Here is a 13,974-nt window from a genome sequence, read left to right as displayed (position 1 = left end):
TATTTTAATTAATAATTAATTATATAAATACAAATATATATGTATATATGATATATATGTTGTCTTGTTTTCAGTCTTATTATAGCCATCTGATAAAGTCATTCATTCACCACATATTTATTGAATGTGTACCATTTGCTCGATACTATCCCTGTTCTGGGGCAAAATGAAAAGTAGTTAACATCCTAATGAAAGAAAACATCCAACAAACTAAAAAATAAGTAAAGTAGATGTCTTGACAAATGATGTCGAGTTTTGTGGATGAAAATAAACCAAAGAAATTGACAGGTAAGGCTTATGGCTTTCGGTTTTCAATCATGGTTTAGTAAGGGCTCACCAATAATGTAATATATGGACCCAATGGGTTCATAATAGGAATCAGTGGGAAAAGGAAGGCCAGAAATTTCTGGGATCCTAATCTTGATTGGCACAAACAAAAATAAAAGCTCTGATACAATCTTCAAGGTGTCAGAGAAAAGAAGGTAATTTCTGAGGTCTGAGTGTAAGGGTTGACAATAAGTACAAAGTATAAGATGGGGTTTTTACAGGGACGTGTACAACCTAGAATCCCTTGTCATTCCAGCCAAATATCCACTTTCTCACACACACAGACACACACATTCACCAAATGCCTTCCATAACTTAATCTCATTTCTGTCCAAAGTTGTTTGAAAGTTGTGTATGACCAGGCATTCTCTGTCTCTGTGCTTTTGAATGCCAACAGTCACATATTATTTCTAACTATTTAGCAGTAAAGACACGCAGATATAGAAAATATTAGAAGGTGACTTAGATGATTTTTGGTAGGTATTAGTGCTTCTCAAACAAGTTTAACCCAGTGTGTTATTTTTTTTCTTTAAAGTTTTCTTAAATCTCAACACATATATTTTTCTTTGGCATTCAAACTTAATTAAAAATAGTTTGTTTATAAAGGTACATGCTAACACATTAAAACTTGTGGTATTACATTTAGCAAGGGAGCATTCAGAAAAGCATCGTCATGCATTCTACCTGTCATTTTTCTGCCATCAACTTAATTAAACAGTGTCTCTTATGTTCATGGCACCAGAAATAAAAGGATATGAAAGAAAAGCATAATTCCTCATTTCAAGACACATAACTTAGAACAGACAAACAGCACAAAATAAACATTTAATGAGTACAAAACACTGTGTATCAAATTGCTGTATTAATAATGTGTTCTGAGAACATTAATACAGCAGTTATTATTTCTAAACTTTGGATGGGCATAAACTGATTATTAGCTCACAAAAGGCAGTAGATGAAGGGCAATTCTCCAATTGCCTATGTCAAGACTAGAAACTTTAAAAACTTACTTATTTTCACATGTAATTGATCTTTTACAATACTTTTTGACACTAAAGTGTATTTTCACATTATACTTCCATTTTTGTTGGCTACCAAACCTATCCTTCTATTATCCCAATTAATATATTTAATAAATGTGTGAGTTTAGAAAATTTATTCATCTTTCTATGACTTAATTTATTTTCTATAAGATGAAAACAGTTACTTCTTCATAAGGTTGTTTTAAAGATTAACTCAGATAATATGTTGAAGAGGTTAGCTTAATGTCTGCTACACAAAAGGCCCAGTAAAGGTTGGCTATTTTATCAAAATATATAATACTTACAAAGAATTTCAGCAAAAATATATGCAGTGAAAATGCATATCTCAATTCCAATGAAAAATATATGTGTTTATTTCAAATGTCTTTCTTATAGACACGTTGAATAAGAAATTTTACAAATATATAAAGTTTTCTACTACGATTAGTATGTTATTTTTGGTGTTTTTTTCTACTTTCTTAAATCTCAAAAGTGAGTTATAAAATTTTCTGTGATTTAATAAAAAAGTTGAGAATATTATTTTCAGCATCATGGACTGCTATTAAAATAAAACACTAGTTTAATTTACTGTAAGCATTTAATATTTATAATTTATTGTATGTCTAAATATCAGATTATTTTATACTTGAAAACATTTAACATAAGAAGTGGAGTATTTGTCTAGCATTAGATAACCCCGTATTATGATTTTTGATGGAATTAAAATTTCTAATAATGTCAATGGAAGCAAATTATTTGCCAACCTATATATTTGCAGATGGTGTAGATATATTTTTGTTTATCTTTATGGCTAATCATGAAACATAACACTTTTTTTAGTTTAAAATCTTCTCAATCACAATTAATATGGGAGTAATAGAAATTATCTGGTACATGTACAGCTTTATAAATTTATAAATATTACTTTATGTAAATTCTAATAATTATATTTTTAATCGGCCACCTATATTTTTTGTCGAGTAGTCAGTTTTCAAAACTGTAAATTTCCAAATTTACTGCCGTTTCATGTATTAAAATATGCCTTTTAAAAATAATATGTAAACTACTGAAGGCATATTCTGAAATAGGTGCTCCTAAGTGAATAATAAACCAGAAAGCTAATAGCTCAGTTTATAATTGGCAGGCACTATAAGCAGATTCAGAAAACTGACTCTACCTTATGTCGCAGTCGCATTACAGGCTGATAGGATTTAAGGCCATATCCTCCTTCTTGGGTTGGCCTTCCTTCTGACTCCAGCAAAATGAATCCAAGAACCAAGACCACTGACCAGCTCTTAAACATCCTTGTTGGTTTTCACCTGTCAAAATTAAAATTGCAAGTAATCAGAGAAAATAAGTTGTATATTGAAAAACATGTATCATGAAATATTTACTCAAAGCTTGCTGGTAGTTACCAATTGAAATGAGAAGTAAGTGTCTCCAAATACTGATTATTCCTTTGATTACAATAAATACTTTCTTTTCATTCCGCTATACAAAATATGAAATGGGAAGAAATATAGGGACTGATAAAAATGTAGTAAGAGGGGCCGGGGGCGGTGGCTCAAGCCTGTAATCCCAGCACTTTGGGAGGCCGAGGCGGGTGGATCACAAGGTCAAAAGATCGAGACCAACCTGGTCAGCATGGTGAAACCCCATCTCTACTAAAAATACAAAAAATTAGCCGAGCATGGTGGTGCATGCCTGTAATCCCAGCTACTCAGGAGGCTGAGGCAGGAGAATTGCCTGAACCCAGGAGGTGGAGGTTGCAGTGAGCCGAGATCACACCATTGCACTCCAACCTGGGTAACAAGAGCGAAGAGCGAAACTCCGTCTCAAAAAAAAAAAAAAAAAAAATGTAGTAAGAAAAGAGCTGATAAAAAACAGGTTGAAGGAAAAGGGGGAAATAGAGAAAATATTGCATTATAGTTAGTTTTCTAATTATCTGTACAGAACACAATTATGGATATATAAATCTTGAACTTCTCATTGAGTGTATTTTATGAATAAATCTTAATAGACCTATAGTTACTATAATTCACTGGTAAATGCTGATGAGGAATTAATAAGATAGCCTAGGATAGGCAGCACTTAATAAATTCACTGAGTACCACAGAAGTTATGCAGGTGAATTATATTTAGTTGTTAATGCACTTTTTCAATTTTTAAAAAGGCATTTCCTAAAAAATTGCTTTACAGTTACATTAAACTAAAAATGTTATGTCTACTTCAGCCTCTCTATGTTTTCAGATATAAATAAGTTGTAAAATGCCATAAACTCATTATTTTATAAATACTAACTTTTTTCCAAACGTACAGATCTAAGCTTTGAGTTCAGGTATATTCCGCTTTATCACTTTTGTCAACACACCGCCTTCCCTACTGTGACCCAAAGGAGCTTTTCCTTCTCCGATTGAAGCCAATCTGTTATTCTGACTTCTTGAGAAGCTTAATCAGCTAATTAGCATTGCTCTATGCTGTGTTTTGGGTTTGTTTTACAGACAGGGCCTCCCTTTGTTACACAGGCTGGAGTGTAGTGGCACCATAAATGACCTTCCTGCCTCAGCCTCCCCAGTAGCTTGAATGGCAAGTGTGTGCCATCTGGGCCAGTTAATTTTTCATTTTTACTTTGCAGAGACAGAATCTCACTATCTTGTCCAGGCTAGTCTTGAACTCCTGGTGTCGAATGGTTCTCCTGCCTTGGCTTCCCAAAGCACTGGGTTGACAGGCATAAGCCACTGAGTCTGGCTCTTAACTGAATTTTAACTCTCTTTCTCAATTATTTTCTTCCATCTTTAGACAGGCTGAAATGGCCTATATTTTAAGATAATTTCTCTCCTCTACTTTCTGAATTTCTGGAATAGTTACATATATTATTCTATCAATTTTCTTACCCTAGTTAATTCAGTCATGCTTCTGACTTCATCATGCCATTAAAGTGACTTTTAACTTTCTCAAGGCTAATCACCACAATCATACACACACACACACACACACACACACTTGCACGCACTCGCACGCACACACATACACACCCTACACTGGGCACACCTAATCCAGTTCTTACAAGACATATAAGACATATGTTGGTCATTCCTTCTTTTTTCTTTTTTTCTTTTTTGAGGAAATTGTCACTTTCTTTGATGTTCAAAACACTTGTCTCTTCTGTTTCTGTAGAATTTGTAAAAACTCCTCAGTCCTTTGAAAGGTCCAGCCTATTGCCTTATTTTGCCATTAAATATTGTGGTTTATCAAATCTCATTGCTAGCCACTTATCTTCCTGGTTCATTCATTCAGCCCAGGTTACCTCAGCATTATCTCAGGTCTTTATTATACCTATATATTGCTTCAGATTCTACCTCTAGATTGGTATAGTTCGATTACTTAGCAGCTCCACCTTCATGTTTCCAAAGCAGCTCTTCATAGTATGCATACCCTCATATAACGCCACACATTTCCAGATTTTTATTCATCTGTGTACTTCAACTGGAAACCAAGGAAACACCCTTGATATCTTTCCTTTATCCTTTAGATTAAACAATCACCAAATTCTTTTATATTTACCTTCTAATATATTCCCAAACTTCAAATTGACTGTCCTTTCAAATTGACCATCCCCACTCTATTGCCAGTTGTCAAGACACTTCTCACCAAAACAGCCCCAACCACATCCTTGCTAGCCTTCCACATTTCTATACATGTATCTTAAATCCATTCTCCACGTGAGAGCCTGAGTGATCACGTTATTGCACTCATTAATAACTTTCATATATTTTCATGTACTTTGAAGATAAAAAACAAAAGTCCTGACCTAGCTGATAAGTTCCCAGTGTCTGGGCTCTATGTGTTTCTCTCTCCCTATAGATAACACCTCCAGCAACACTAAACTTCATTAAGTTTTTTGAACTTATTTTGCCAGTCTCTGCTATAAGGCTTTTGTAAGGTATTTTCTTCATTTCAAATATGGCCCTTCCCCCCATCCCATGGGTCACCTGAAAACTTGCAGACATCAAAACATCTCTCTCAAGAATCCCTTCCCTGAGTTGCTTGTTTTAGTTACTCATTCCCATAGATGAGTTTTCCTTCATTTCAGAGATCTAATTATAAATCATAACCATGATTATTTGAAATATGTTGGTCTTTTCCATTAGGTTATATGTCTTTTTTTCTCCTTTAAACTTTGTTAATGCAGTTATTTGTTTGTTCAGTTTTGCATTGTTTTTTGAGATGGAGTCTTGCTCTGTCGCCCAGGCTGGAGTACAGTGGTGCGATCTGGGCTCAGTGCAACTTCCGCCTCCTTCGGGGTTAAGCAATTCTCTGCTTCAGCCTCCTAAGTAACTGGGATTACAGGCACCCACCACCAAGACCAACTAAATTTTGTATTTTTAATATAGACGGGATTTTACAATCTTGGCCAGGTTGATCTTGAACTCCTGACCTCGGGATCCACCTGCCTCAGCCTTCCAATATTTGTTTGCTTTCATTTTTGTTTTATTTAGCATTATATCACCTGGGCCTAGCAAATAGCCTGGCACCTGCTAAACAATATACGAATGCATAAATGTCATTCTGCATTCCAGAATAAAATAAAGATCATATTTCCTTACATTCTGATAATATTGAATGTAATTGTATTTCCTCCAGTGCTACAAAGCTTCTGAAAACTAACCTGAGCAAACTAAATATTTTGATTTGCAAAATATTGCAACCCATTCCCCCCCACTTTTTTTTTTGTCATTTTGATGTATAGCCTAATCCTTTTCTAAGAGGTAAATATTTGTTTATAAGACATCTGGATAGAAGATATTAAATCCAAGATCGAGCCCAAGAATAGAGCAAAAAGGACCAGCTCGGGTTAAGATATATTTTCCACAGTACATCTGCTGCTTTGTTTGTCCATGAGGAGAGGCAAGAAAAAGGCATGAAAACAACTTCCTTCCATCCTGACTGCGGGTACATGTGAGGTCAGAAATTTCTTTAAAGTGCTCACTTAAAGTTTCTCTTTCTCTGCCCTCCTTCTCATTTTCTCTCTCTCTTTTTCCCTTTCCTCTTTCTCTTTGTGTGTGGATACACATACACACACACACCACACACACACGCATGCACATATTCTATATGGCTACAAATATTTCAAGCACTATAAAATATAGAGTAAATTAACAATTAATTTTTAATAGGTAATTAAAAATCTTATAAGCCTCTTGTGAGATCCCAAGATTCCATGCATTCAGACTTAGATCAACATTATCCTGAAATATTTTATCTGCCCAAAGGTAGTAAGCTTGAAATATTTGACTTACATTTAACTAAAAGTCAATAAAAATAAGTCAGCATGCAAATCTTCAAGGCAATATATTCAATTTATTTATGGGGTTTTCACCTACATCTCTCTACATTGCTTATATGATTAACCATAATTAATTGTTTCCATTGATAGTCCTAAGATTTCCAAGTTCAAAATCTCTCAGTAATACAAGCTTACACAAAAATAAATATACATATATTATTTACCTTAGCAAGATTTATCATATGACTGGAATGATTTACTGGTATCACAAATAACACTAAACAGAACTAATAGTAAAAGTCAGATAATTTTTTTTCCTTAGGAAAACTCTGATTTCTATTACAGATAGGCATTTGAGCTCAGCAGTGTAGAGTCAACAGCCAAAAGACCAGAGAAAGAACAAAACTATTTTCTGTGCTTATCTTTCGTAAATAACTACCTTGTAATTTTTTCATTGAAATATCACTAAGGAAACCCATTGAATCCAATTACCTAACTATCAAACAGTAACCTCAATTAAAAAATAAATGGCTCTTCTCGATGTATGATCAGAGAATAATGATCATCTTCTTATTTCTCTTTAGATACAGAATCCAAAGATATCATTATGTTATCTTTAAAAGTCCACTTATCTACAGAAAGTGTTCTGGAAATTGTTTGTAAATCAGCAGTAATCGATCCCATGATGAACTGTGTTGTAATCTCACTTTCTCAGTATACTAACCTCTGACAGCCTGTTAGGTTTTTATAATTAATTGGCAGTTTGTTGACAGCTCACTGAGAACACTGAAAAGCACGTGACTAAAACAAACCAGCTGGAACAGATGGTGCAATAATGATTCTATGACTTTTCCTTATAACTTCCACGTTCATAGAAAAGCATCAGAAAACAACCTCATTGTTAAAGAAAATAAAATATATATGTATCTAAAAAGTATCTGCCTAACTTCGGATCTAACACAGTGAGACTTTACAACGGTGAGGGGGTGGGCAGAGACCTTTCTTTTTCAACAGATAATATTTTTCTTTGAATCAAGCCATTTTTATTTTCACTTTATGGCAAAACATGCCATGCTGCCTATGGGGCAGGATTTAGAGTAATTACGTCATTTAGTAGATTCAAATTTGAGGAATTTTGATTTGTTTACATATTCTCCACAATGTCGCTTCTAATCACTCGGGAAAACTAAGACCACTGAAGCATTGCCTTAAGAATACAATGCAGCATTTGAGATGGAGAAGAAAACTGTCCTTGACGACGAAGGCATGCCTATGAACGAAAAGAGTGTTAAGATGAAGCAAAATCTCCAGCATCATCAAATGTTGCAGAGAAGTCAAGTATCCTCACCTGTCTCTCACTCTGTTGTGAGCCGGCCATTTCAGGTTCTTGACTTCATGGCCCAAAAGACTTTGAGAGCGAGTTCGAAGTGAGAGTATGCAGAGAAGTTTATTGCAAAGCAGCAGTACACTGTGAGATGCAGAGCTAGCTGACTGCTCAAAGGGCAAGGCTGCAGCTAGTGCCTTAAGAGGAATTCCTTTTATGGAAACTGTACGCGAATATTCATAAAATACTGGTGAGGTAACGTGTGCAGAGGCCGACCTCTAATTGGCTCATGCGCTCAGTATCTGCATGCTCACACATTGCGTGTATTATTAAGCATATAAAATTTCCACCTGAGTATGAGCTTTTTACTACTAAAATGAGGAAAGAGTTACTGTAAGTTAAATCTTGAGCTTAACTGTGCATGCAAGACCGCCTTCTCTGCCACCCATCTCCCACCCCCAGGCAAAAATGTGTAGCTAATAGCTTCTTGGGCTTTTGGTGCTAATTGGCTGGAGCCTTGGGAGGCCACATCAGGAATAAGGGGCTTTTGTTCTCTCTCCCAGGCTGTGCTAGATATCAGGAACTTTTAGCCATCTGGGGGTCTGCTGGTATCCTGTAGGACCACTTACCTTGTAAAAGAGTTAGGAGCTGATGCAGGAAGGTGCAAGGGAAAAGAGCCCACAGGGCTTCACACAAGGGAGACATCAGTATGGCCTCCTAAACTTACTTATCCTGCCACAACCCCGTGATGGAAAACTCCTCACCCTGTCCTAGAAAACTCCTATGGGTCTCTCCAGAGGTAACTCCAACCCGATTCTTTGTGAGACCTTCCCTGGCATTACACAGGCTTTCTGCTCTCCGCTGCAATTTTTATGTATCTCCTTTACGTGACTTCGCCTTGCGCTTTGGCTACTGCTTTTTAGAAAGGCGGTCATTCTTACACAGACGTAGAAGAAAGCGCACTTAAACTAGTGCCCACAATCTAGCAAGTTTCTTAAATGCCATAGACTTCTTGCTCTATTATGCAGCAGAAAAGAGATGTAAATGTTCACTAGTGCCATTTTTTCTTTTCTGGTATCCTAGAATTCTACGAGACAGAAAAACTGATTTCTAGACTGCCTTGGGTCTTACTGTGTAACGTAAGCAAAACCGATTACCCTGGTTGGGCCCCATCCATAAGAAGGGAATTACTATCCAATACAGTGTAGCGCCTGCACCAGATTATTTCCTCTGAGGAGACTTATCAAGTTGGAAAAGAGAAAGAGAGAAGAACAGGTTTGAGAGAGCAAATGGCAGTTTCTTTTTGGAGATGCCATTTGGTAGTCCAAATGGAGATATAAACTAAGCCTTGAACTATAGGAACCTGGAGTTTAGCAAAGAGATATGGGCTAGAGATACCTGTTTGGGTTCTTAGCATGTATAAACCACCCAATCTAGGTGTGAGGTAGGAAGAGGATGCAGCTAGAGAAGAGAAGAGATCCAAAGACTATGCCATCAGGCAGGTTTAGTTAAAATACGTTATATATTTCTGGAAAATAAGAATAGTGAAATAGTAAATTTGGAAAAACGATAGATGAATAAAACATTCAAATGGAATGACTGGAAGTCACAGCTCTTCTCATCATTTGATTTTGCTACACAGCTACTAGCTTATTTATTCTCTGTATCCAACCACAAAGTTAACTCAAAATAAAGACAGAACTATGTTAAACATTTGTGTAATAAATATTTTTGGGTAAATAAAAGAATGAATAAATTCATAATAAAAATTAATTAATTTGAAATAGTAGGTATACATTAAGTGGTTTTTAATTATTCTTTATATAATTGAAAATATTTGTTTGAATTGACTGTGAAGTGAGTCTAAAAATGAAGTTGCAGTTAGTACAGAAAGCTATTTCCTTTACACTTGGATCAAAACTAGGCTTTCCATAGGAAGTTCTTTTGGAAAAACTTCCTTTGTCAAGGATAGAAAACGTTTTTACTCCTTAGCTTAACTGGAATTGGAAGGACCAGAGTGGCTTCTCTTATATCCATCAGCTAAGTCTGTTATAGCCGTTGTTTTCATTTATTTAGACACTTTAATTTCACACCTACTACTATGAACTCTCTGGTTGAGTTCTAATTTAATATTTTGCTTAGGAAAAAAGCAATCTCCAAAGAGTCCAGTTTTATAAGAGCAATGGACTCCCTCTTTCAGAGAAGTGGATTTTCTCCATTCAGAAGCACATTAACCTCATTAGAGCAATGGATGCTCCCTATCATTGCATTAGGTGTAAATGCTTTTTATAACCAGCACCATTTACAACTAAAACAAGGAATTACTACCTTTCATGTTGTATATTCATAAAGAAGAGCAACAAAGGAAAAACAGATCTTATACATTCCACCAGACATAGTAGAATAGTACCCCAGATTGTATTTAATTCTCCAAAAATATTTTCAGTGTCATTGCTTATATATGACTAACATAAAGAAAGATAAAAGCTTATAGAGATGAAGTGTCCAAGTCTTTAGTTTTCAATTATTTGTCTTACTGGTCCATATGGGGAAAATAGCCAACATTTTTCAATGCAATGTTCTATATTGAAAGATTACAACATGGTCAGTACATTTTTATTCTTAGTATGTGGGATAAGAATAGAATTTTAAGTGATAAATAAAAAGAATTATGACCATTAATTTAATTTTACCCTCTCTAAAAAGGAGGAACTTTTCCTTCAGTGACATCTCAGTCATTAATTTGGATGAACAAACTTTCCAAATTGTAATCAATTATACCTCTCAATCACCAGCTTAATTTGAGGCTAAATGTAAATAAAATAATTGCATTGCCATTTTAGAGATACTGAGATGTAAAATGTATAGGAATTTGAGTTTGCATTAGGAGAAAGTATTTACTCTTAGTTCCATTATTTTGTTTCAAAAAATGTATATAATCTACTTTAAACAAATGATATTTATGAAAGTCCCACATTATTAGAATCATGTTATGTGGTAAATGTTTGTTGTCTAAAACCATTCATGCCTTGAAAAGCTATTCTGCAGTTATATTAACTCTCCTGGTCCACAAAAACACATTTTAAAGCAAAATGTTTAAGAACAACATGATACAACATAGAACACAAGAGAACAGAAATGAAAACAATGCTAGAAACATAGTCCAACCCCTTTTAATATTTGAAGTCAATGAGAATCAGTGAAGTTAACAGTATGTCTGTGATTAAAAGTGGGTCTAAAATACAGCTGTCCTTAGCATAGTATTTTTAAAAATACTACAGCACACCTGACTATAACCCATTCACTATGGAAAGAAAGAATACATATGTACAAATGCTTAGTGTCTAAGGCATGTTTTGACAGCTATATTTCTGTGAGACATAATAAAATTGTTTTTACTATTCAGTAGAATTTCTAAAGTCAACTGAAATAACGTCACAGTAACCATCTTTATAGAATCATTTATTTAAGTAGAAGTTTTGAAGTTTTTTGTTCATACATTTGGTTTCTCACCATGATGTTCACTGAGAGTACAGTTATATACAGTTATGGTTCTAACATAGAGATGCTTATAGTTATAGATAAATATATATATAAATTTGTATTTGTATATAAATACACACATAGCTATTGATATAGAGATATATAAACATATAGATATATATAATTAAATATAAAAAGATAGTTATATATAGTAGAGCATATATATTTTAAGCGTTTTTGACAAGCTTGTTGGTTTGCACACAGAATGGACCATTGGTCTCCCACCTTGCTGAAAGCTGAAGTCTGTATCATTGTAAAACTGATAAAATTGTAAAATTACTGTAAAATTACTGGTTAAAATTATTGTCCTAATATGGCCAAAATAATGTGATATATCCCAGTATGCTGCACTTAGCTCTTTTCTACTGTGTATCAGCTTTGCTTATATATGACAGTATAAAAAAAAAAAAGTAACTTCAGTATTGACCTTTGAACAACATTGGTGTGAACTACATGGTTCCATTTATACACAATTTTTCTTCTGGTTCTGCCATCCTTGAGAAAGCAAAACCAACCTCTCTTCTTCACCTTCCTCCTCAAGTTACTCAACGTAAAGATGATGATGATGAAGACCTTTATAATTATCCAATTCCACTTAATGAATAGTAAATGTATTTCTCTTCCTTATGATTTTCTAAATAACATTTTATTTTCTCCATTTAACTTTATTGTAAGAATATAGCATCTAATAATATCACATACAAAGTACATGCTAGTTGACTGTTTATGTTACATTTATGAGTGTTTACGTTTTAAGGCTTCTGGTTAGTAGTAGGATATTAATAGTTAATAAGTTTTGCGGGGAATCAAAAGTTATACTTGAATTTTAGACCATGCAAGGTGTTGGCACCCTAACCCCCGTGTCGTTCAAGGGCTAACTTTATTTCTCAAAACTGTACCAATTCAGAAAAAGTACTTTTAATACTCAGCAGCGACATACTATAGTAGAAAGAACAATAGGTTAAAAGTCAAAAGACATGATTCTACTTGTGGCTGGGCTCATAAACTGATTTTCTTAACACTTGCATTAACATTCTCAATCCAGTGTACTCTGCTTCTACCACCAACTAACCCACTTAAACTGTCGGCTGGGAGGTCACCACTGCTCTTATCTTTCCTCCCTGTAGCTTCAAACACACCAGATATTCTCATGACTTCATTTCATTTCCTGGTCATGCTTTTGTAGTTTCTTTTTCCACTTTCCTTTACTCACCTGCACTCATTAAGTTACAGGTTCGCTATGTTAAATGTCTGAAAACAATTTAATCAGCCTGATAATGTTTACTTTTTACATTTTTATTTTCAATACTATCTTCAATGAACATTGAAGGAACAATATCTGTATGTCATAATAACACAAGCTGAAAGTTAAGAAAAAATATCTTATTACTTCTCAAAATAGATACCAACTGGATGTTATCACGCCAATTAAACCTACCCAATCACATGGATCCTAGCTTTACTTTTTCTCCTAAACACTATGTATGTACTTTATTGCACATTTCCTATGTGTCCAGTTTGAAAGACCTATTACCCTCCTTTGTATATAAGCTAAACCTAAGTTTGCCTAGTGTAATGTGGAAAAATGATGTTTTAAAAGTTTGAAAATAATAATACATTATATGACCTTGAAGATCATTCCTTGGTTCAAGAAAACGGAAAATTATTATAGGCTCTGTCTTCTGAATTCATTGCCTTCTACCTTGATGAGCACTTAAAATGTAAATGAAGGAAGAATACAGCTCTTAGGACTGACTTTGCTTAAAATCCCAAAGGTACTATGTTACAGATTTTATTTGCTATTAAAAAAAAATTATTGCAATTTTGTCAATGTCAGATGGATTTTAAATTCAACCTGTTCCGTACCAAGGTCTCCAGCAGCCCGTGTTCTTTAAAACTGGAGCTACATTTATTGTACAAGAAAAAAAAAAAACTGTCACAGTTTAACAATGAAGTGCTGCACAGGGAACAAGTTAATTTCCTCTGTATTTAAAACTGAAATGCCATAGGGAAAACTTGCCGATTCATTGGGGTCAGCTAAGTTTCAGAGGAATTCTCTGAATACCATTCTTAGAATACCATGGAGAGTCTGAGAATAGTCCACAGTTAGCAGAAGTCATTGAGACCCAAGATACTTTTCCAGACAGATCCCAGAAGAGAGATGGCCACCCCGGTGTGCAGAGGAACGAAGGAGAAAAGTTAATGATACTTAGCAGCACCATAAAGATTCTCACACAGTTTCTTGGAATCAAAAACTCCATGTTTTCTTATGGAAAGCAGAGTAAGCTGTTCTTTTAGATGAACTTTAGCTCAGTCAACTGAAGACTTAAGCACATTTCTAGCGGTATAAACCAAAGCAGACAAGAAGCGCTGAAACCCTGCAAGAAAACTCTAAAGCTATTTGGACTATGTCATCTGGTCATGTGGCCTATCATAGCCAGTGGTCAGAACCCAAGTCATGAGTAAATAAC

General features: G+C 34.7%; 1 protein-coding gene across 5 annotated transcripts in view; it reads right to left on the bottom strand.

The window, feature by feature from the left end:
- Positions 1-13,974, bottom strand: part of FSTL5 (follistatin like 5) — a 790,158-nt gene that overhangs the window by 736,342 nt on the left and 39,842 nt on the right. For all 5 annotated transcript variants that reach the window (XM_074396781.1, XM_039479107.2, XM_039479105.2 and 2 more), the window contains one exon: positions 2,527-2,668. In XM_074396781.1, coding sequence (XP_074252882.1) covers positions 2,527-2,652 — 126 coding nt within the window. In that variant the 5' untranslated portion in view covers positions 2,653-2,668. The remainder of the gene's footprint in view (positions 1-2,526; positions 2,669-13,974) is intronic.

The sequence above is a fragment of the Saimiri boliviensis genome, chromosome 3 (assembly GCF_048565385.1).
Source record: "Saimiri boliviensis isolate mSaiBol1 chromosome 3, mSaiBol1.pri, whole genome shotgun sequence".
Taxonomy (NCBI): Eukaryota; Metazoa; Chordata; class Mammalia; order Primates; family Cebidae; genus Saimiri; species Saimiri boliviensis.
Note: the sequence above shows the minus strand (reverse complement) of the source record. Positions and strands in the feature narration are given on the sequence as shown.